General features: G+C 36.4%; 3 protein-coding genes across 5 annotated transcripts in view; all 3 read left to right on the top strand.

The window, feature by feature from the left end:
* Positions 1–2,267: 2,267 nt before the first annotated feature.
* Positions 2,268–11,173, top strand: LOC112512514 (SART-1 family protein DOT2-like). Of its 2 annotated transcripts, XM_025118513.1 has the most exons (13): positions 2,268–5,157; positions 5,242–5,284; positions 5,881–6,022; positions 6,113–6,170; positions 6,482–6,595; positions 6,700–6,796; positions 6,881–6,947; positions 7,020–7,079; positions 7,161–7,764; positions 7,883–8,244; positions 9,144–9,364; positions 10,093–10,174; positions 10,714–11,173. In XM_025118513.1, the coding sequence occupies exons 1-13, from the start codon at positions 4,443–4,445 to the stop codon at positions 10,786–10,788; spliced, it is 2,640 nt and encodes an 879-aa protein (XP_024974281.1). In that variant the 5' UTR covers positions 2,268–4,442; the 3' UTR covers positions 10,789–11,173. The 2 variants fall into 2 exon arrangements, with proteins under 2 accessions (XP_024974281.1, XP_024974280.1); XM_025118512.1 differs by having other exon boundaries at positions 2,268–5,284.
* A 3,122-nt stretch (positions 11,174–14,295) lies between these two features.
* LOC112513100 (ABC transporter C family member 14-like) lies at positions 14,296–19,713 on the top strand. 2 transcript variants are annotated; one of them, XM_025119243.1, is made up of 12 exons: positions 14,296–14,945; positions 14,976–16,361; positions 16,453–16,773; positions 16,857–16,943; positions 17,033–17,668; positions 17,761–17,925; positions 18,014–18,308; positions 18,389–18,603; positions 18,706–19,011; positions 19,083–19,146; positions 19,242–19,481; positions 19,571–19,713. In XM_025119243.1, the coding sequence occupies exons 1-12, from the start codon at positions 14,304–14,306 to the stop codon at positions 19,669–19,671; spliced, it is 4,458 nt and encodes a 1,485-aa protein (XP_024975011.1). In that variant the 5' UTR covers positions 14,296–14,303; the 3' UTR covers positions 19,672–19,713. The 2 variants fall into 2 exon arrangements, with proteins under 2 accessions (XP_024975011.1, XP_024975010.1); XM_025119242.1 differs by having other exon boundaries at positions 14,296–16,361.
* A 1,577-nt stretch (positions 19,714–21,290) lies between these two features.
* The window catches only part of LOC112512170 (ABC transporter C family member 14-like), a 6,472-nt gene continuing 3,896 nt past the window's right edge, over positions 21,291–23,866 (top strand). Inside the window, exons 1-2 of the mRNA XM_025118033.1 lie at positions 21,291–21,466; positions 22,003–23,863. Coding sequence (XP_024973801.1) covers positions 22,095–23,863 — 1,769 coding nt within the window. The 5' untranslated portion in view covers positions 21,291–21,466; positions 22,003–22,094. The remainder of the gene's footprint in view (positions 21,467–22,002; positions 23,864–23,866) is intronic.

The following is a 23,866-nucleotide window of genomic DNA, read 5'->3' on the forward strand; positions in this document are numbered from 1 at the left end:
AAGGGTTAACACATGGAGTGGATTCGTCTTGATGGTGAGTACATGCATTTAATGTGTGGTGCTGACATAGTATGTAACACCCCCAACCCGAAGGAAGGGAGGTTGCTTCAAACGTAATGGAGCCGTAATATAAAACCTCCAAAATATAGTCTTCAATACAAAGAAATAAAATAAAATCTTCCAATAACGAAATTGAATATAACTCCAAATAAGATATAAAGGTCTCCAAACAAACCACTTCCAAAAACCTCCAACAACCAAGGAAAATCCAAAAACAACCCTTAAAGGAAATCTAATCTAATAGCCAAAAGATAAAAAAATCCAATAAATGAATTAACATAGCATTCAACCTCTTGAAATCCTTGGAACCAAGATCCTTGCCTACTCTCTGTCACAAAACCTAGCCTCCCCTTGATTACCTGCCGTGAAGAATAGAAGAAAACACGGCTGAGCCAAATGCCCAGTGAACGGATAAACAAATATAGAAAAATGGTAATACAAACATGCCAAAAATATCTCAGGACATCGAACCAAATGAGTACTAAAATCTTAGAAAATCAACAATTAACATAAACATACAAAATCATATGAAGGGACAAATCGAGCTCGAAAACGCATACACTTGCATATTAACTAACATGACAAGTGTCAGATATATGGCCGACCTATACGCCTCCTAAATCTAATATCTATCACACCAAAATAGCTCTCACAAGAGCACAAAAGAGGAGACGCCGTGGACTGATCACACTGCCACGGTTAGTGTCACGCCATCGGTGCCACAATGACGTGCCTATGGTACCCCCATAGGTGGTTAGTAGCTCGAATTACCCAGAGTTGAGTTGTCACAACGAATGTGACGTTATACGTCTTACATATGGTCAATAAATAACGAAGTCAAACGAAAAGTCAAACATAAGTCAAGTAAGGAATTATGTTGAATAAACAAATAGTCATGATATAAGGAGGCTCAATTCGAAGAATACATAATCGATCTAAAGTACCAACATATGTACTTTTAGACGTAAAAATCATACCAAAATATTACCGAACAAATAAACGTATTATTTTGGAGAAAACACATACTTGTACCAACAATGACCCACTTAAATAACATGATTAGAAAGTGGCTTTCTTACGGTATGTACGACATAAAACAATTGCAAGTGAATGGAAATGCGGTACAATAAGGATATCAATAATCGTGAGTCAATCAATCCGAGTTGAAAGAAAGCTTAAGGCTCGTAAACAAATGTGAACGAATCAAATGAATGAATGGAATTAAGAATCCGTACCTTAAACTTCACAAAACTTATCGATTTCCCCAAGTTTATTTCTTTATATATGCCCTAAACAAACACCCAAACTTACTATCAATCCTAACTGATAACTTGATGGCATAACTCAACTAAATCACTTTAACGACTAATAATGTAACTAAACTCAACTAAATCTTATCAATATATATATATATATATATATGTACATATATATATATATATCCATACTATGCAAACCACATAAGATCAAATTCGAGAGAAGAACGAGAAGAATTTTTGGGTTTTAAAGATGATTTTGACATACCCTAGTTGTTGCCATTACTATTGACCGAATCGGTGACCTTTGAGTCATCGGAACAATCCCAAAATTTTATAACCCAACTACTAAATGTATAGATTCGAGAATGGGACAAAAACTTACCTCAAACCGACAAGAAATCGATGGAACCTTGCTTGCTTTTGGCCGTCGGCTCCCTCCTAGGTTATCAATGGATTCTTCCAAGCTCTTAGGGTTTCTCTCTAGCGGCTAACACATTTAGAGGTATTAGGGTTAAGTTTATATAAGAATTAGGGTTAGGCTAAATAAGGATTAGGTTTAGGTTTATATAAGAATTAAAAAAAACCCTAATTAAACCCTAATCTAAATACAAAAGCCCAAGCCCAAGCCCAAGCCCGTCATCCAAATTGCAAAGTTAAAGCGAGTTATGCAAAATTAACCCCTCAAGATTGGTCAACTTCCTAAACTAACCCAAACTTCAATATAAATATATATATATATATATTAAACTTGCACTGATATATATATATATATACACACACACATATATATCTGACGGGTATTATAATTAAACCTCATTGTAAACTGTGTTAGATATATTMGTTCATCTTCTTCAAGGTTGCAAAAGTTTAGATCTTGCGTTGAGAAGGAAAAATTGAATGCAAGGGGTGGTTGGTTTTAGATGTTCCTACACTATGGAATTCTACTTTTATAATGTTGGATGTAGTTCTTAAGTTTGAAAAGACATTTGAAAGGTATGCAGATGAAGATGACAAGTTTTTGAGTTACTTCGAGGAGAAAGAAAACAAGAAGAGGATTGGACCACCTAGTTCTAGYGATTGGGAGTGTGCTTTTATTGTCAAATATTTGTCCATCTTTTACGAGGTTACTTAGAAATTTAGTGGCACATTGCATGTTACTTCCAACACTCTCTTTCATGAAATCTGTGAGATTGATTCTCAATTGAATTACTTGGCTCATAACAATGAATCATTGTTATACAAAGTGGCTACTAAGACGAAGAGTAAATATTATCAGCATAAGTAAAYGGTCATGATTGCTAAATATAGTAGGAAAATTGAAGAGCATATGATGACTTACTTCATGCCCCTTTAACAAAGAATAATATGAATTCATGAACCAGTGTGTAGCATATTATGAACTTTGAGTACATAATTTGCTCCTCTCARTTATGCATGATCTTCCCTTGATGTAATATAATTATTAGGGACTTGGAGAGTTAAGCTCTCCCGTGTATCTTTTAACATTTCCTAAGGTACTCTAAAGCAATCTTCATGCTCATAGTAGGCTAGACCCAACCAAAAATTTGACCCATTTTAAACCCATTTGAAAAAAGTATCCACTTGACTTGTCCATTTTGAACCATTTTTCATATTGGCTGTTATCCAATCTGGCCCGCACCCAATGTTGACACCTCTAACAATAATAAATAAGATTGATCCGGAATCTGATTTAGATCCAACACAGGCGATCTAACAGTTTTACCGAATTACCGTTCTATATTGTGTGGGTTAGTGTTTGATGATTTATGATTTGTACAATCAAATCGAACATTTCCGATTAGCAATTGAACTGTAAGTTTAGATGCGAAATATGTATCGATTGCAAAAGTCAAGTTACAAGATTGATATAAATTAAAATCTTTAGAACCGCCTTATTAAGGAAACCATGCAACTAACTCAGTATTTTAAACAAATGAATTTATATATATGATGTGAAACTAGCAGAAAAGTGAACATATATGGAAGTTGTTGAAATCGGTTGATTAGTTTGTTATGTTGGTCGTACAGAACTATTTACTTATTGGTAGTCTGTTGAATCTTTAGCTTTATTTATGGTAAGATGAGCCAAGGTTGGATAGCTACAACACCAATGGCTTCTATGGTGAGTTAAATTTAAATTGTGTTTTTCATCTTTGGAGCACTATCTAGTGGAACCAATTTAGCAATGTGTAATGAGATGCATATGTAGCCAATACTTTAACTTTGTGATGGAACATCACCGTTCTATTCAAGCCAGGTATGCTGTAAGGAATCACAAGATGAAGACCATGAGGAGATTGAGAGAACGCGTTATACCTTYTGTTTTTTATAATGCTCTCTTTTATGTCCATTTTGAATGGTTACCAATATGGGAGACTTCCTTCCTTTATTAGAGTCTCTACCTCTACAAGGAGCATTCTAGAGCTAGGAACCTTCTAGATATACAACAAAAAGGGCTAGCCTACTATGAGCATGAAGATTGCKGTAAAGTACCTTAGGAAATATGACGAGATACACGAAAGATCTTTACTCTCCAAGTCCTTGGAATTGTATTACATCAAGGGAAGAGCATGCATAACTGAGAGCAACAAATTACGTACTCCATGTTGTTTTAGTTTCTTTGGCTTCAAAGTTCATAATATGGTACACACTAGTTCATGAGTTCATATTTTTCTTTGTCAAATGGTCATGAAGTAAGTCGTCATATTCTTTTCAATTTTCCTACTATATTTAGCAATCATGACCATTTACTTATTCACATGAACCTATCAAATGGTTGTGTCATGACACGGGTTATATGTGATTAATTTTGTACCAATGGATTCATTCATAGTTACATGAACTCTAACCTTGATTTTGCATGCTTTGAATGTCTATGCTATTTCCTCATTAATAAGGAATTTATTAAATGMTCTTGGGATTTTTTTTCGTTTTGTCCTACATTGCCACCCTTTATTGATTTTGTAATTAAACTAACATCATCTTTGCTTTTATTTGTTGGTGACAGGGTGTCCATCTTGCCTTCATATACTTTTGTAATACATTTTCTTACTACCCARCCCTAATTAAGTGCTAAGTTTGCGTTTGATAATCGGAGTCATTATGGATCTGGAGCGGTCCGATGCAAGATGTGGGAGAAGTGTTGAGGATAGGGATCAGGATAASTCTCCAATGGGCGAGAGGTGGAAGGGAGGATATGATGATTTGGAAGACAATGGCAATGATAAATCACGAGAATCGAAGCATCGTAGTAAGGAGAAAAGTAGGAGTAGTCGAAGAGAAGACAAGGATCACAGAAGTAGAGATCGAGAGAAGTCAAAGATCAGTGATACTTCAAAAGAGAGGGACAAAGAGTCTAAAGGTTTTGTGAAAGATTTTAGCAGAGACAAACGAAAGGAAGAAGGAGATGACCGTGAAAAGGATAGGACCAGAGATAAGGTGAGGGCAAAAGAAAATGACAGGGATAAAGATCATGAGAAAGAGGAGGTAGAGAAAGATGGTGACCGTGGGCAGGATAAGGAGAGGGGAAAAGAGAAGAGCAGGGACAGAGAAAGGGGAACTGACAAAGGGAAAGAGAGGACGAGGGAAAAGGAGAGAGAGAGAAAAAAAGACAGGGAGAAAGAGAGAGAAACTCATGGCGACAGGGACAGAGAGAAAACTAGGGAGAGGGAGAGGGAGAGGGATGGAGATTATGATAAAGATAGGTCCAGAGAGAGAGATAAAGTGAGCCGGAAGCAACACATGGAGTTACATAAAGATTTGGGGAAGGATGACAAGCTAACATCWGATTCTGAGGATGGTCAATATAGGGGTACAGGTAAGCATGATATGGGTTCTCATCGTGACAAAGATGCCACTAAAATCCTTAAGCATGAAGTCAATGCTGAAGGTGAACATGCAGGATCTCAGCAGTCTGCATCTGAACTTCAAGATCGCATTATGAGGTGAGAAACATCCGTCATTAATTCTTCATTTTCTATTTAAATCAATTTKTAGTATGCTTAGATTCTTTTTGGTTTTCACTAAAGCAAGTTCCCTCTTTTGTCCTTCTTCATTCTGTTAAGATTTCTTCTCTATATTATTATTTGCTTAAAACATATTCTTTGTATAGCATCGGAAGTAGATTTCTTTAGATTGCACATGCAAATCAAGTCTGAACCCTACACCAGTCTACGCCTCTACGGTCATGTTTTGCATATAGTATTGTGAACTATMTCTCTTTAGAATACACATACAAAGTAATTAGGTTTGCATCATACAACAGTCTTCAGTTAGAAGAAGAGGTTTTCTAATAAGAAACATGCAAATTTCTAATACTAGAAGAGGTTTTCTAATAATAATATGCAAATTGTTATTACAAAAAGAGCTTTGCACCATACAAAAGTTTACGGTCAAGTTATTAGTAGTATGATTTTAGTATAGTATTCATTGTTCTTTTTTTATGTGAGGCTTGGAGCTTTAAAAGATGGGTTCAGTTTTCAATTCAGTGTGTGCTAATGACGTGTACAATATCATTTTATTCCTGTCCTTCTTTTGTTAGGATGAAGGAAGAACGATTAAAAAAAAAGCCAGAAGGCGGTTCCGATGTATTATCGTGGGTTAGTAAAAGCCGAAAGCTTGAGGATAAGAGGAATGCTGAAAAGCAGAAAGCATTGCAACGATCAAAGATGTTCGAGGAGCAGGTTGGTTATATTCTTCTGACATGTTTTCATGTGTGAGTTAGACTGATTTCTCTATCGTKCATCTGATTAATATAAGTTGTGAAAATTCAGGACAATGCCACTCAAGGAGAGGATGAAGACGAAGAGGCTACTCGYTCGCATACATCTCGTACGGTTTCTTCTCTAGTATACTTATACACATCACTATTGCTACCTATCCTTGATTGCTAGATGCTTAGTTGCTTACTCTTTTTAAGGAGACTCTATGTTTTAATTTTTAGAATATGTAGCATCTATATCATCGATGTTATATGGCGTCACTGATTGCTCCAGATGATTATGCTTCTCTATGTTTCTTCTTCTACTTTCTTTCCATCCCATATTGGAGACAGTGGGGCATGTCCAAAATTATTCTGTTCCTTTTGAATACTGATCTATCTATTGAGATTGTCTTAAAGCTTTGTGGAACAACGTTGGCAGATGACCTTGCTGGGTTTAAAGTTCTTCATGGCCTTGACAAGGTGATTGAAGGTGGTGCAGTTGTTTTGACACTGAAAGATCAGAGCATACTTGCTAATGGTGACATTAATCAAGGTAAATTACTTTCTCTTGTTATTAGTTGTTCAATTTCTTTCTCTGTCATCTTTAGTGGTTTTCTGCTGGACCCAGATTTCTTAAGGTGACTTTGTRTACACCAGAGATTGATATGCTTGAAAATGTGGAGATTGGTGAGCAGAAGCGGAGAAATGAGGCTTATAAGGCAGCAACAAAGAAAACTGGAGTTTATGATGATAAGTAAGTTTAATAGTTGAATTTTTTGTGGTTTCTTGGTAATGCTTTTAGAGGCTAATCTTGCTTTCTGGTCCTTCTATTTTGCAGGTTTAATGAAGAGGCTGGAGTTGGAAAAAAAATGCTTCCACAATATGATGATCCTGTTGTCGACGAGGTGAATATATCATCTTGATTCATATATYGATGACACATTCATATAATTTCTTGACCATATAATTTCTTCTAGGGTGTAACTCTTGATGAAAGAGGGCGCTTTGGTGGTGAAGCTGAGAAAAAATTGGAGGAGGTAACTCTTTCAGATGTTGCTGTTTGATTTTTAACTTTTGCAAAGAGAGAATTAATAAATAGCGGTTGCTCTAACTTGCAGCTTAGGAGAAGGATAGATGGTGCGTCTGTGACCACTCGCTTTGAAGATCTTACTACATCTGGGAAGGTCTCAACAGACTATTATACCAGTGAAGAGATGCTAAAGTTCAAAAAGCCCAAGAAAAAGAAATCTTTGAGAAAAAAAGATAAGTTGGATATTGATGCTCTTGAGGCAGAAGCTCGGTCTACAGGGTTGGGTACTGGGGACCTTGGTTCACGAGTTGATGGAAAAAGGCAGGCCCTTAAAGAGGAACAAGAGAGATCTGAGGCTGAAAAGAGAAACAAAGCATTCCAATCTGCATATGTCAAGGCAGATGAAGCATCTAAAGCACTGCGACTGGAACAGACCGTTACTRTTCAAAAGGAGGACGGAGACAACCTTGTATTTGGCGATGATGATGATGATCTCCATAAATCATTACAAAGGGCAAGRAAAGTAGCTCTAAAGAGGCAACATGAGGGTACACAATCTGAAGCAATTGCTCTACTTGCTTCTTCCACTACTAAGAACTCGGATGCCGACCCAGGATCTGGAGAGTCACAAGAAAACAAGGTTGTCTTCACAGAGATGGAGGAGTTTGTATGGGGTCTTCAGCTTGATGAAGGCATGCTAGTCCTTCCTATTTTAAACTGCATGTGCTTTAGCTTTGTATACAATAATGCTGTCTAATCAGTTTTTTAAATGTCTCTCRTTTATAGTTCTGTTCTTCTTGTGCTTTTCAGAAGCTCATAATCCTGATGCTGAAGATGTATTTATGGAGGAGGACGTAGTACCAGCATCATCGGATCAAGAACAAAAAGGCAAAGACGGTGGCTGGGCAGAGGTGAAAGATATTGTTGAGGATGAAAAGATGGCAGATGAGGAGGAAGAGGTCAAACCAGATGAAACAATTCATGAGAATACACTTGGTAAAGGGTTATCTGGTGCACTTCAGCTACTTAAGGACAGGGGTACTCTTAAAGACACTGTGGAATGGGGTGGTCGGAATATGGACAAGAAAAAGAGTAAGCTCGTTGGTCTTGTTAAYGATAATGATGATAAAAAGGAGATACGCATTGAGAGGACAGATGAATATGGAAGAATTGTAAGTATTCACTGCAACCACTTAAGACTTTTATACTTTTATCTTGATACTATTGTTATGTTAGGTGTTAGTGATGCATGTGAAATATTTACATTCAGCTAAACCCCTAACATAATACTCCAGGTCTTTGAGTTATSCCAATTTTATGGCAATATGAAATTTTGATAATTCTGACATACGGTCAATATGCTAGGTTGATTTTTGTTGGTGATGGTTGCCTCTAATTGTAGGTTTTCTGCAACTGCCCATTATGGATGCATTTCTTTGTAAAAACGTCGACTGGGTTTACTTGTAGCAAATTGTGTATTGAGGAAAATAATCCAATAAACTAATTGAAAGAAAAAAATCAGCAAAATTAAAAAAATTCGACTGGGTTTACTTGTAGTAAATTGTGCATGGAGAATTGGTTTTTCATTGAATGAACCAAAAGATGCAATTAGCAAATAAAATATTACTTGGGTCTTGGTTACTGTCTTCTGATGTTTACTATTTCCCCCTGACATGTTAATAGTAGAATGCTTGAGCGAAGCAAAATGAGTTCTGYTATGCTGTAAGGACATGGTTTTTTCAGTGCTTTCCCATCTTAAGCATGGCTTATGGACTTTCTTGTATTTGGATAAAAATGGGTGTCGACCTGTCAATGTCATTACCATGCTCTCCCTTTAAATGCCTAGAGGTTGTTCATATTCCCTCTCACTGAAAGATTCAAAAATTGAAATCTACCTGAGCGCTTTTTTTCTGTTCAACATGCATCCTTTTAATATGCATGTATGCAGTATGTAATACAGATCATAGTCTGTGAATGGTTTCAGTTGCAACATGTGACTTCTTCCAGAAGACAGTTTCCTGAATAAGTTATGATTATCTTATCAATGACTGAGATTCTTTGTTTTTAACAGTTGACTCCTAAGGAGGCCTTTAGGCTGATTTCACATAAATTCCATGGGAAGGGGCCTGGCAAAATGAAACAAGAAAAGCGTATGCGGCAATATCACGAGGAGCTGAAGGTGAAACAAATGAAAAACTCMGACACACCATCACTGTCTGTTGAGAGAATGAGGGAAGCTCAATCTAAGATGAAGACACCTTATCTTGTTCTTAGTGGCCATGTAAAACCAGGGTACGACTGATCTTTTTCTCGTTACATATTTTTTTTTTCCATGTCTGTTTCATATAACATTAATATCTAAGTCAATAAAGGAGCTAAGAGAAAATAAGATCATGGTTACCTATTAGTAGCAGAAACTACTTAGATTTGTAGATATGTGCGTAATGGTTTGAAGCTCGTCTCAGTTTGTCAAGTCCAAGAGCCTCTTGGTGCCACCCACTCTATATTTCTCTTATATATGAATGTATCTCGATATTCACTCTTTTATAACAGTATCATTTTAACTCATTTATATTGCAGTCTCAAGGTTGTAGTGGTTGGATAAATGGTTGAGTTATACTTTTTGTTGGTAGCCCTCTTTAAATTAAAATGCATCATATATAATGCAAATGTGTTGTGGACAATCATTTACTTAAGCAAAGATGCTGACCAAGGCATGATCATGACAATTACATTGGTTTAATTCTTAAGTTGTAGTTCATCGTATTAGCTGTGATAGTTAGGACGGCTGTGGGAATTGTTAGAAGTTTGGGCTGGGTTATATAAGAATGTAAACATAGATGGGGAATTTGGTGCCTGATACCTTTTTCGTGAGCGATACACGCCTCGTTGCTTTCAGTATTTTTTGTTTTTTGGCGTATGTATCTTTTTTGTTAGTTATTTATATCTGCAACAATTTTGTCTTCTACTCATTAATGTGATTTTAACCTTTTTTCTATGGATGTTGTGAATTCTTTTAGCCAAACAAGTGATCCTAGAAGTGGTTTTGCTACAATGGAGGACTTCCCAGGGAGCTTGACACCTATGCTTGGCGATAGAAAGGTTTGTGCATCACTTTACACTATCTTTTCTGTTTGCTGGCAACTAATTATTTATCCCCTTTGTTTACCATATTCTTTTTGGTTTTTTGATTTCTTGTTATCCATTGTTCATCATAGAGTATATTCATTTGATGCATTATGATATCAGATAATCATTTAATTAATCCAGTATTAGATTCTACCTCTGTTGTTAAACACCATGTCTCTATAGAATCTTGAAYGGTCCGAGTCTTGGGTCAGAGCTAAGTGGTGAAATGGCCATGCCTGCACCAGTTAGCCTGTGTATTATAAGGGATATTTAGTTAARTGAGTTTTCAGTTAGGAGCATGACYTTTTACAGATGATTCATCTGCTGATAAAACACCAGCCCTATAAAATTTTGAAACAACRCTAGAAGGTTAGTTTGYAAAAGTAACTTTGATAGAAGGTCATTTCWCTAAATGACTGGCAAAAACTAGGATAGATGACCTAATATAAGGCTTGGTTAATGTAAAATTCAAATTGTTGACTAGAATGGTGATGAATACAACTTTCTTTCAGGTTGAGCACTTCTTGGGTATAAAGCGGAAATCTGAGCCTGGAGACATGGGCCCGCCAAAGAAGCCTAAAACCTAATTGCTCRTGGGAGTTTGCCAGATACAAAGCAAATAGTTGAAGATGAGACCTAGGTGGGAACTTGACTTGTTAAGAGTTTAAGTCAAGTTGGCTGAGATGATCCATTAAGTGGTCCAGATTTGCTTTTGAAGGTTCAACGACCGATCTTTACAATATGGTTGCTTTTATTATCGGGCAGGACACAAGCAAGTGATGAGACGAATCTGAGGGGGGACTTGTTTTGTAAAAAGATTATGGTTTGCATAGTCATATGAAAATTGTTTTATAAATGATGGTCTTTTTCTGGTAAGGCCAAATACTAGATGGGGCAAACTTAAAAACTATTTTGAGCTTGATGATACATAAARAGAGCATATCTAAATCAAGTGTTTGAGGTGGTTTTACAAGATGAAATTTTTGTAGAAAGGAAGTTGACACGGGTGTTACAACGAGTAGCCAAGAGTTSATGGTCGAAAATTGATACGGATTTATATGTATATAATTTGTAGGGTGTAGCTTATGGAGTTGAAACATTTGTTAAACTAGTTATGTTCAGGAAGGTSAAGGTGGCACTAGAAGACAGATGTTTGAAGTAAGTATCCATGATCCACAAAAAGCCATRCCCATACGTTTAAAGTAGTGGTTGAAGTGGGCTATTGTCAGTGTTGTACTCAAATTTGGCACCGGATGCATTTATGATTGAGATCTTGCTTTTCACACGCAATTATCGAAAGATCAAGTATTGTCCAATATGTATAGATGATAGAATCATACACAATATGATGAGATTCACATAAACCCTTTTTTGTTACGCAAGGGAAAAGTTAGAATTAAAAAAAAACCCGAACTGTTTGGTTGGTTTTCAAATTAAGTTTTGTATAGATAAAGTTGTTTTTGTGGATTAATTTATTTGTATGGATTACGAAGGTTTTTGATTAGAGGGGTTTTTTCATAGATGAAATGAACATTTTTTTTTAATTGGGAATGACAGGTTTAAAAAAAAAACTTCTAATGAATTAAACCACTATTAAACAGTCATGTATAATTGGTCAAATAAGTTGTGAGCCATATGAAAGTAATTAAGTTGTTAACAAACAGGTATTATTATTTGAAGTACTTTTAATTTTTATAACATTAAGATATATTTTAGTTATGTAATTATTAGTTAGATAAAGTAACAAAATAAATGTGAAGTCATATATTGAATATCTTTTAGTTCCATTAAAATTATTTATTAAATGTTGAAAATATCACTTTTATAGAAACAAAATAGATGCGTAAATTAATGTCACCAGTGATAATGACAAGCAAATGCAAATGGGTCTGKTAACAATTTTTGAACAAGTCAATTTTCGTAAGGGATGAAGCTTGATCTGAAGGAGTAATTAAGTTGATGATAATATTATCATGACTTTGTTTATTTTTGATAAATATCACTCAACCTAGAACGCTTACAAGTAATAATTGATTAAACTAGATTGGTCAGAGTTGTGTCAAATAATTGTGAATGTTTGATAATGATGTATGACTATCAAGCAAATCATACAAAAAGAGTATTTCGTTGTTAGGAATAGCATAGTTTATGTAAACCACACGTTACAAAAATTTGAATTCAACATTAACACTTTATTGAATAAATGACCGTATCAATATATCATTAATTGTCAAAAAGAAAAAAAAAATACAACCAAATTTTATGCATTTACTTAAAAATATGTGGTTTTACGTTATGATTTAGTTATGCATGTTGATATTATTATTTTGAATTGAACATAAAATGGGGTAAAAAAATATGTAAAATATTGATATAATGATAAATAATAAGTAGAATTGGGGTGTTGTTTTGTTCCCCAAGGAAGTAGGGATTTGCGTTGAACCTGCCTCTCCCCTTGTCCTAATCAAATTGACATCACCAGTGACGCGCACCTTTTACTTATTTAATAATTAATATTGGTTATAATTCATGCATCATAAACTTATATATTTTATAAGAAACAAAACAACTTTTTTTGATAAGTCATCATAATGGAAAATTCTCAAGACTAACTTGAATCATATATAGTCTTATAAAAAAAAAACAACATATAATGTTGATTTATATGATATAAAAAGTAGAAAAGAATAATTGAAATACCGAGATTTAATTTATATTTATTCAATTCTGGTATTTGCCAAGTTTATTTAAAAAGTATTATAATATTGATATCTAAGTCGATGTTTCATTTAGCGGTTATATATTTAAATATCAATTTTGAAATAAAAATGGTTTTAAGGAAATTACATAAAATTGAAAAGTGTTTATTCAAGATTGGCAACTAAGTAGGTAGTGACTTTCYAATGTGAAAGAAGAAGAGCAATTGAAATTTTGCTTCTTTGAAATCATCTTTTTAATCTTTACCCTAATTAATTCATTATCAAAATTTGGAAATCATTAATTTTAGTGTTTTTTTTTTGTATATAACATGTTTCAAGAAATGTGAGAATTTATAACATTTCAATCATTAAAGGTGATAAAATAAATAGGTTAGGATTGAATTAGTTATATAATTCATTATTATTAATCATGAGTTTCATTTAATAATTTCTAATTTATTGTTCCTTCGAGTACTAGAGATCAAAACATTAAAGAATCGTAAACTACACACAACGAAACAACATAAACCATAAGAACGAAAATAACAATAAATTACAAAGTATAAGAACGAAAACAACTAAAATTTTAAACTATAAAGATAAAAATCGTAGAAAATCACAAGTAGAATTTAGCCAATTGAAAATAAYGTTATTGGAGAAAGAGTTTGACGAAAATGTGACATGTGAAAGAGACACAAAGGCTGAAAGAGCATTTACTTTTTGTTGATACTTTATTTATTACAAAAATATCTGTTTTTATTATGGTCAATCATTAAATCAAAAACAATTACCAACCTCTCTTGTTTTTATTATTATTATTATATATATAATTAAAAAAGATTCAGAAAATTAGAAAAGAATATGGCCGCCTCGTCTCGTCTCGTCTCCTTTTCTTTTATATAGTTTTTGTGGTTAATTCATAAATGTATTACTTTTCATCATGTGTCTTGTTTATATTCAACAAATTCTATACTTTTAATATATAATTCTAATAATTTTAAACATAACCAAAGCACTCTACCAGCAGCAGCTACATTCTTAACACACACATATATATATATATATATATATATATATATAAAAGCTGTCATCATCATCATCACTCCTTTTAATATAAATGAACTACTTTTGTATTTTTTATCATATGAATTCAGTTTTTATTAATTTCTCATTTGCATCTTCCAAACATCTACTCTCTTCTTACACTTGCATCATAGACTTCAAAAATCATGTAACTGTCAATGAAATAAAAGATTTGYTTGTTATGGTTAAATGCTTGCTTAGATTGTAGATGTTGACASAGCGAGCAGTGCTTCCATATTTTAAATTGTTCCGTCGCGCTACACCATCACCATTTACAAACAGGTTTGAACGGAAGTCATTTTTTGGTTTTGGAATCAAAGATGCCTTCTTGGATCGCTTCTCTTTCCTGTTCTCCCTCCTCCCTCCTGCCCGACGACGTCTCAGGGATTCCATTCTTCCTCTCTCCATGCCCTCWAAGAGCACTCCTCTCCGCCATTGATCTCCTCTTCTTGCTCATCCTCTTCTTCTTTGCCATGCAAAAGCTCTATTCAAAACTCATCTCCCCCGCTGAACCTGATCAACCTCTTCTTACCAAAACCACACCTCATGCACTCACCAATCTTCGGTTTAACTTATCTCTGCTCTTCACACCCATTTTAGCTCTTTTATCCTCTCTACTCTCCATTTTGGCCTTCACACACAATACCCACATGCCATGGAAGCTAATAGATGCAACCTGTTGGTTCATTCAAGCTCTCACTTTTCTTGTCATCACCCTCTTCATCATCCATGAGAAAAGATTTCAAGCTCTTACTCATCCCCTCTTTCTTCGTGTTTTCTGGACTCTAAATTTCATCCTCATTGCTCTGTTTGCCTCTTCAGCCACTCTCCGCCTGCTTTCCGGAAAAGGAAACACCCCTGAAAACATCATTTCATTGATATCTCTACCATTTTCACTTTTCCTTTTCATCGTATCCATCACCGGCTCTACCGGAATCACAGTGGCAACAGCATCTGAATCAGTAAACRGTAATGGTGAAGGATCAGAGGAGGATGATGATGACTCCACCAAGTCGTCGAAAGTGAGTGGATGGGCATCGGCTTCCATCGCATCCAAAGTCTTTTGGCTGTGGATGAACCCGTTGTTGACGAAAGGGTACACAACCCCTTTAAAAATCGACGACGTCCCAACTCTATCACCCGATCATCGGGCAGAGAAAATGTCCAAGCTTTTTGAACAGAAATGGCCTAAGCCAGGTGAAAACTCSAAGAATCCTGTTCGAACCACGTTGCTTCGTTGTTTCTGGAGACATATCGCCTTCACCGCATTCCTTGCAATTGTAAGGCTTTGTGTTATGTATGTCGGGCCTTTGTTGATTCAAAGATTCGTYGATTTCACTTCAGGGAAGACTACCGATCCCTACGAGGGATATTACTTGATACTAATCCTTCTCGTTGCGAAATTCATTGAAGTTTTGGCATCCCACCAGTTCAATTTTCATTCTCAGAAGCTTGGAATGTTGATAAGATCCACATTGATAACATCCCTATACAAAAAGGGATTACGACTCTCGTGCTCGGCTCGACAATCTCATGGAGTTGGACAGATTGTGAACTACATGGCTGTAGATGCTCAGCAGCTCTCTGATATGATGCTTCAGTTGCATGCTATTTGGCTTATGCCACTACAAGTCTTGGTGGCGTTAGCGATCCTTTACTCATACCTCGGGATGCCAACCGTGGTGGCGTTGATCGGGCTCTTGGTGGTTTTATTGTATGTGATCTTTGGTACTAAAAGGAACAACAGGTTTCAATTCAGTATAATGCAAAACCGTGATTTGAGAATGAAAGCTACAAACGAGATGCTTAATTACATGAGGGTGATCAAGTTCCAAGCTTGGGAAGAACATTTCAACAAGAGGATTCAGACATTTCGTGAGTCTGAATACGGGTGGCTTGCTAAATTCATGATCTCTATTGGTGGAAATATGATCGTTTTATGGAGTACCCCTTTGTTCATCTCGTCACTCACCTTTGGGAGTGCCATTTTGCTTGGGATCCCTTTGGATGCAGGGACAGTGTTCACTGCCACATCGCTGTTCAAGAACTTGCAGGAGCCAATTCGGACGTTTCCTCAGTCAATGATCTCTCTATCTCAGGCCATGATCTCATTGGGGAGATTGGATGGGTTCATGTTGAGTAAGGAGTTGGATGAGGGAGCGGTTGAGAGGCAGGAGGATTGCAGCGGCAGCACGGCGATTGAGGTGACAGATGGGTCCTTCAGCTGGGACGATGAAGCTGCTGAAGGTGGTGTGGTTAACCRCTTGAACTTTAAGGTCAAGAAAGGTGAACTTGCAGCAATTGTTGGGACCGTGGGTTCAGGGAAATCATCTCTTCTTTCATCTATTATTGGTGAAATGCACAAAATCTCCGGGAAGGTACCCCCTAATCTTTAGGATAATCATTGATAGATGGCATCATAAAATTTAATAAAGAACGTCACAAACTCTGTTGTTGATGTTATATCAGGTGAGGGTGTGCGGAAGCACTGCGTATGTTGCACAAACGGCATGGATTCAAAATGGGACAATCCAAGACAACATTTTGTTTGGTTTAGCAATGGATGGACAGAAGTACAAACAAGTAATCAAGAACTGTTGCTTGGAGAAAGACTTGGAAATGATGGAAKTCGGAGATCAAACTGAGATCGGTGAGCGTGGGATTAACCTCAGCGGTGGCCAGAAGCAGAGGATTCAACTTGCCAGAGCTGTTTATCAAGATTGTGACATCTATCTTCTTGATGACGTGTTTAGCGCCGTTGATGCTCACACCGGTTCAGAAATATTCAAGGTCATCATAGCAACATCAAAGTGTATCCACTTCTTTTACTCTACACAATCTCAAATGTCTCTTTTTTCTTAAAAAAATTTCAGGAGTGTGTGAGGGGATCCCTCAGAAACAAGACAATCTTGCTCGTCACCCACCAAGTTGATTTCCTCCATAATGTAGATTTGATCTTAGTAAGTAGCTCAAGTCTTCTTTAGATTTGCAGATTAGGGTTTTTATCATTCTGTCAATCCTTGAACTAATCCAACTTAATCTCTGTTAGGTTATGCGAGATGGGATGATTGTTCAATCGGGAAAGTATGATGAATTACTAGAATCTGGTCTAGATTTTAAAGCTCTAGTTTCTGCCCATGAAACTTCTCTGCAACTAGTAGAAATGCATGCTACAACATCAGAAATTGCTTCCCCTAGACCTCTACAGAAATCTCCTGCTGCAAACACAAGGGAAGAAAACGATGAAAACCAGAAAGTTCTAGAAAGATCCAAGTCTAGTTCTATCATAGGAACATCAAAACTAATAGAAGAAGAAGAGAGGGAAACAGGAAGAATCAGCTTAAATGTCTATAAAGTTTATGTAACTGAGGCTTTTGGATGGTGGGGTGTGATTATTGTTTTGTTCTTCTCATTGACGTGGCAAGGTGCACAGATGGCAAGCGATTACTGGTTGGCCTACGAAACCGCTGATGATCAGGCTGCCTCTTTCAACCCTTTACTATTCATACAAGTTTATACAGCCATAGCGGGTGTTTCCTTCCTTCTGGTATTTGGCAGAGTCATTTCTGCAACACTTCTTGGGCTTAAAACTAGCCAGATTTTCTTCAAACAGATTCTACACAGCATTCTTCATGCTCCGATGTCATTTTTTGATACCACGCCTTCAGGAAGAATTCTTAGTAGGGTAAAGTTTCTAACTTTCATTTTGGGTAACTTCCTGTTGGACTAACTATCATTTACTGAACGAAAATATGCTTATTTGTTTAATCTTTTCAGGCATCAAGTGATCAAACAAACATCGATATTTTTCTTCCATTTACAACAAGCTTGACTCTTTCTATGTACATAACAGTGATTGGCATTATCGTCATCACTTGTCAGTACGCTTGGCCGACTGTGTTCCTACTGATTCCACTCGGTTGGCTCAATTTCTGGTATCGGGTATGTTTCATTCGTGTTAATCAACAAGTTAGTRTAGAACATGGTATCTCAAAAATCTGATTTGATCTTATTGCCTGATTGTTGTCAGCGATTCTTTCTTGCAACATCTCGTGAAATAACACGACTTGATTCGATTACCAAAGCACCAGTGATTCACCATTTCTCGGAGAGTATCTCTGGGGTTATGACAATTCGGTGTTTTAGGAAACAGGACAGGTTTGTTCAGGAAAACGTTGATCGTGTGAATGGAAATCTTAGAATGGATTTCCACAATAATGGATCTAATGGGTGGTTAGGTTTTCGTTTGGAGTTCATTGGAAGCTTATTCTTATGTGTTTCCACWGTTTTCATGATCCTCTTGCCTAGCAGTATTGTTAAACCAGGTATATTTGCAACTTAACCCCAAAAATCCTTTCTTGTTTCTTTGGAGGACTAATCTTGAAATGGGCTATGTCGATCACAGCGAACGTCGGATTATCACTCTCGTATGGATTGTCACTCAATGGAGCGCTGTTTTGGGCGATATACATGAGTTGCTTTGTCGAAAACCGAATGGTTTCTGTTGAGAGGATTAAACAGTTCACCAACATACCGTCAGAAGCCGAATGGGTGAAAAAAGATAGCCCCCCTCCTCCAAAKTGGCCTTCTAAAGGCAATGTAGAGCTCAAAGATTTGCAGGTAACTTGAAAATACAAGAATCTGTAAACCTAAATTGAAACTAATCGTCCTCTGAAGAGTGATCTTACTTGGAAATTATGGATGCTGGGTTTTTGAGCACAGGTTAGATATCGTCCAAACACGCCTTTGGTGATCAAAGGGATTACCCTAAGCATTAGAGGAGGTGAAAAGATCGGTGTGGTTGGTAGAACCGGAGGTGGGAAATCAACTCTCATCCAGGTTCTGTTTAGGCTGGTGGAGCCATCTGGCGGAAGTATAACCATTGACGGCATCAACATCTCCACGCTCGGATTACATGATCTCAGGTCTCGRTTTGGGATCATTCCTCAAGAACCAATCCTTTTCGAAGGCACTGTGAGAAGCAATATCGACCCAATTGGGCAATATTCTGATGAAGAGATCTGGAGGGTAATCTTATTTTCTTGTTTCCATGKATATGATGTCTAATATTTGATCTAATACTAGAAGTTGTTTTGCAGAGTCTTGAACGTTGCCAACTGAAGGATGTTGTAGCTTCGAAACCGGGTAAACTAGATTCTGCAGGTACGATGATCCAAAGATTGATATTTATTTGTTTAGCAAGTAGAAGAACAAGGGTAGTGTTTTAGTGTTGGAAGTTGAATGAGTTTTGGTCCTAGTTGTTGATAATGGCGATAATTGGAGCGTGGGACAAAGACAACTTGTTTGTTTGGGACGGGTGATGCTGAAGCACAGCAGGCTGTTATTCATGGACGAAGCAACGGCTTCGGTGGATTCACAAACGGATGCGGTGATTCAGAAAATCATACGAGAGGAGTTTGCGGAGTGCAGCATCATCAGCATCGCGCACAGAATACCAACGGTGATGGACTGTGATCGCGTATTGGTGATCGATGCGGGTAAGTGAAGTGGATGTATTCTAATTCCATGGTAGATGATTGGGAGTTAATTTGTGGGTTTATAATAAAGTTGGGAAACATGCATGCAGGGTATGCGAAAGAGTTTGAKAAACCTTCACGGTTGATAGAGAGACCATCGTTGTTTGGTGCATTGGTCCAAGAGTATGCGAACCGCTCCACGGGCTTATGATTCATCTGTCGTAATCACCACCTCATGTCCGTCAACACTCGTGACCCTGCTGCAAACTTTTTAAGTTTACCCCACAAAGTTTATATATATACATATTATATATGGGTTGGGTTCACGTGAGACCAACCTGTTTTCGTGAGACCCGTAAGACTACATTGTTTATACTTGAAACTTCACAGCAAAAACACTGTAAAGGTTAAAAAAAGTCGCATTCACAACATTTTACTGCGAAGTTTCAAGTGTAAAAAGGTGGTCTCACGGGTTTTACGAAAACAGGCCGTTCTCACATAATCCCAAGTCTATTATATAATAAGGATCTTTTGTTTTTTTATTATACTTTTAATCAATTCAAATTTTATGATGATTGCGTATATTTCATTGTGAAAAATAAAAGATATAATTTCATGATGAAGTTTTTTTTTCTTTTCTAATGAAGATAATGATTAATTATTAATAATATTTAATGATGATCTTGTATGTCTACTACCAATTAATTATTACTATTAGTTAGTTCTTTAAAAAAATTTGTAACTGTACAATAATTATTTATTTACGTAAAGGCATGGAGACTAATCCTAGTAAATTGTGACGGTAAGAAATTAGTCTGATAAACTCAATGGTTATGTATTTTTAAAAAGGGCAAAATGCACAAAATAACAATTTATTTTTATAAATTTTTTTATTATAGCATTGTATTTTCAAACTATTTTTTATTAGGACATTGTACATTGAAAAATTTATTCATCATAGCATTGGGTAACCTTTTGATTTAAATTTACCCATTATACTAGGTTCCCATGCCACCTCATTGTCCACGTAGGCTGTCCACATGTACTATAGTGATATGACTTTCTTACTACATCAGTGTACTTTCAAAATTATTTTATCATATCAATGAAAAATGAAAATCACTAATAATAATTTTAATTTGATATAGGTTTTTATTTTTATTTTAGTTAAGTCATCAAAATGATGTGTCATCCACATCACCTCATTAAAGCCACACAAGCAAAAAAAGGTAAAGGGTTAATCGGTATAAAAGGTAACAGGTTACTCATTGTTATTATGAGTAAATTTTTTAAAATACGATGGCTTAATAAAAAATAATTTGAAAATACATTATTGTAATAAAGAAAAAAAAAATGCTATAATAAATATTTTTTTAAAAAATAAATGGATTTAACCCTTTTAAAAATGAATAGATATTCTACGATATCATAACCTTTGTGGTTAAAAAGTGTGTGACATAAATAAATTGGTTTGAATATTTGTAATATAATATGAAAAGACCAATTGAATTATTATATAAGGGTTATTTTAGTAGATACTGGCCAATCCAATCCAATCCTGACGTGTTTCACGTGAAGGCATAGGTAATAAATAAACATTAAATAAACATGAAAAAGGTTTTTTTTTTTTTAGTTTAGAATATGGTTATTTGTTTAAAAAAGGCAGTTTTGATTTTAGTAATTTATTTATTCCGTAACTTGAAACAATCGAATATAAATCCAAATAATTAATAAATGATGTAATTTGGAGTTGAGAAATGAGGGAGGGGCCAGGGCCAAAAGGAATTACATCTCTCTGAGCATAAAATAAAGCAATGGTGGAGGAGGAGGAGRAGAACAAGTTGTAGACGTATGTCCAAGAAAGGCCATTCATATCTTCCCCGAAGTAGCCTTTGTCTCTATGCCAAACTGCCATCCACATAAATTCATCCTCTTCTTCCTACCGCCTCTGCTTTATGTTCTTCACTAAATTAACCCACCATTCCATTCTCAACACCCACAATAAGGTAACAAACTTTTCTATCTTACATCCAATCCGCTCACATTAACTGCTACCTTTTTTATCAAATTTCTAACTCAAGCATCTTCTCCACCCACCCAATCTGTACCTGCAAATGTTCACACTTCCTTTTCTTTTCTTCCTATCATATGCAAACCATATCAAATATCTACTTCCTGGACTCGATGGGATTTCAATTTCTTTTTTTTTTAACTTCAAATGAGGAACGTGCTTAAACATCCTGCATCAACCCCCACTCCGACTGCCTTATTATCTGAATGAGATCGGAAACAGAGGATGATSAATCACTTCCTCTCCACCTGTTGCCAATAAACTTGGATTCCTCAACTATACTTCAGATTCCATGGATTTTTTTTCATAAAAATTACTTTCTCTTTATCAGATTCTCACGTCATGCAAGGATCTGTTTTTCAKCGCAACTTTGTCTCATCTTTCCTACATAACTCAATCTGATTTTCTTCATCGGACTTTTTTGTTTTCTCTGCTTTAATGTTCTTGTTTTGTATATATTTATCTTTTCAGGATGCAGATTGGTGGAGCTGTACAATAGAAATTGAAAGCTTTCCMGCAGTTGACCATATATCTTTTGTGGTGGGTTTCATTTGGAAGCAAAAATGACTTCTGCTTCATCTTGGCTCACCTCCCTTTCSTGTTCTTCAACCTCTGTTGTGCCAGTTGATGCTTCAGGACTTCCACTCATACTTCAATGGCTCAGGTTCATCTTCCTCTCTCCATGCCCTCAAAGGGCACTTTTAKCCTCCATTGATGTCCTCTTCTTGCTCATCCTCTTCTTTTTTGCTATCCAAAAACTCTATTCCTCCCACARCACCACCTCCGCCATTGATGAACCTCTTCTCACTAAAAAGAGACCACTTGTCCAGACCAATCTTCAGTTTAAATTATCTCTGCTCGTGACAGCTATTTTAGCTGTAATATCCATTGCTTCTTCTGTTTTGGCATTCACCCAAAATACCCAGATAACATGGAAGCTAATAGCTGGAATCTGTTGGTTAATTCAAGCTCTAACTTTTCTTGTCATCACTGTTTTGATCATCCATGAGAAAAGATTTCAAGCTGTGACTCATCCGGTCTCTCTTCGTGTTTTCTGGGTARTAAATTTCATCATCATTGCTCTGTTGGCTTCTTCCAGCCTCATCCGGTTAGTTTCCGGAACTGGAAACACGCCAGTTTTAAAATCCCAAGACATGGTTTCGTTGGTATGTCTACTACTTTCAGTTTTCCTCTTGATTCAATCCATCACTGGCACTACTGGAGTAATCGTGACAACAGAATCTGAATCACTAAATGGTAATGGTAAAGTATCTGACGCTGATAACTTGAACAAGTCACCGAAAGTGAGTGGATGGGCATCGGCTTCAATTCTATCGAAAGTCTTTTGGCTGTGGATGAACCCTTTGTTAAAGAAAGGGTACAGAACACCTCTAAAACTTGAGGACATCCCAACACTTTCGCCTGAACATCGGGCAGAGAGAATGTCTAAGCTTTTTGAAGAGAAATGGCCTAAGCCTCATGARAAGAACAAACATCCTGTTCGAACCACATTGCTTCGTTGCTTCTGGAAACAAGTCGCATTCACTGCGTTCATTGCCACTGTAAGGCTTTGTGTCATGTACGTTGGACCTCTATTGATCCAAAGATTCATCGATTTCACTTCAGGGAAGAGTAGCTCTCCGTACGAAGGGTATTACTTGATTCTAATCCTTCTTTCTGCAAAGTTTATTGAAGTTCTGGCATCCCACCAGTTTAATTTCCATTCTCAGAAGCTTGGAATGTTGATAAGGTCCACCCTCATAACTTCTCTATACAAAAAGGGATTACGACTCTCTTGTTCGGCCCGACAATCTCATGGCGTTGGACAGATTGTGAACTACATGGCTGTAGATGCTCAACAGCTCTCTGATATGATGCTTCAGTTGCATGCTATTTGGCTTATGCCAGTCCAAGTCACGGTGGCATTAGCCATTCTATACATGTACATTGGCCTGCCAGCCATGGTAACTTTGGTCGGGCTGTTGGCGGTTTTRTTGTATGTGATCTTTGGTACTAAAAGGAACAACAGGTTTCAATTCAGYATAATGCAAAATCGTGACTTGAGGATGAAAGCCACGAACGAGATGCTTAATTACATGAGGGTGATCAAGTTCCAAGCTTGGGAAGAACACTTCAACAAAAGGATTCAGGAATTTCGCGAGTCTGAATATGGGTGGCTTACCAAATTCATGATCTCTATCGGTGGAAACATGATCGTCTTGTGGAGTACCCCTTTGTTTATCTCGTCACTCACCTTTGGGAGTGCCATTTTGCTTGGGATCCCTTTGGATGCAGGGACAGTGTTCACTGCCACATCGCTGTTCAAGAACTTGCA

Source organism: Cynara cardunculus, assembly GCF_001531365.2.
Source record: "Cynara cardunculus var. scolymus isolate 2C chromosome LG 5, CcrdV1, whole genome shotgun sequence".
NCBI lineage: Eukaryota > Viridiplantae > Streptophyta > Magnoliopsida > Asterales > Asteraceae > Cynara > Cynara cardunculus.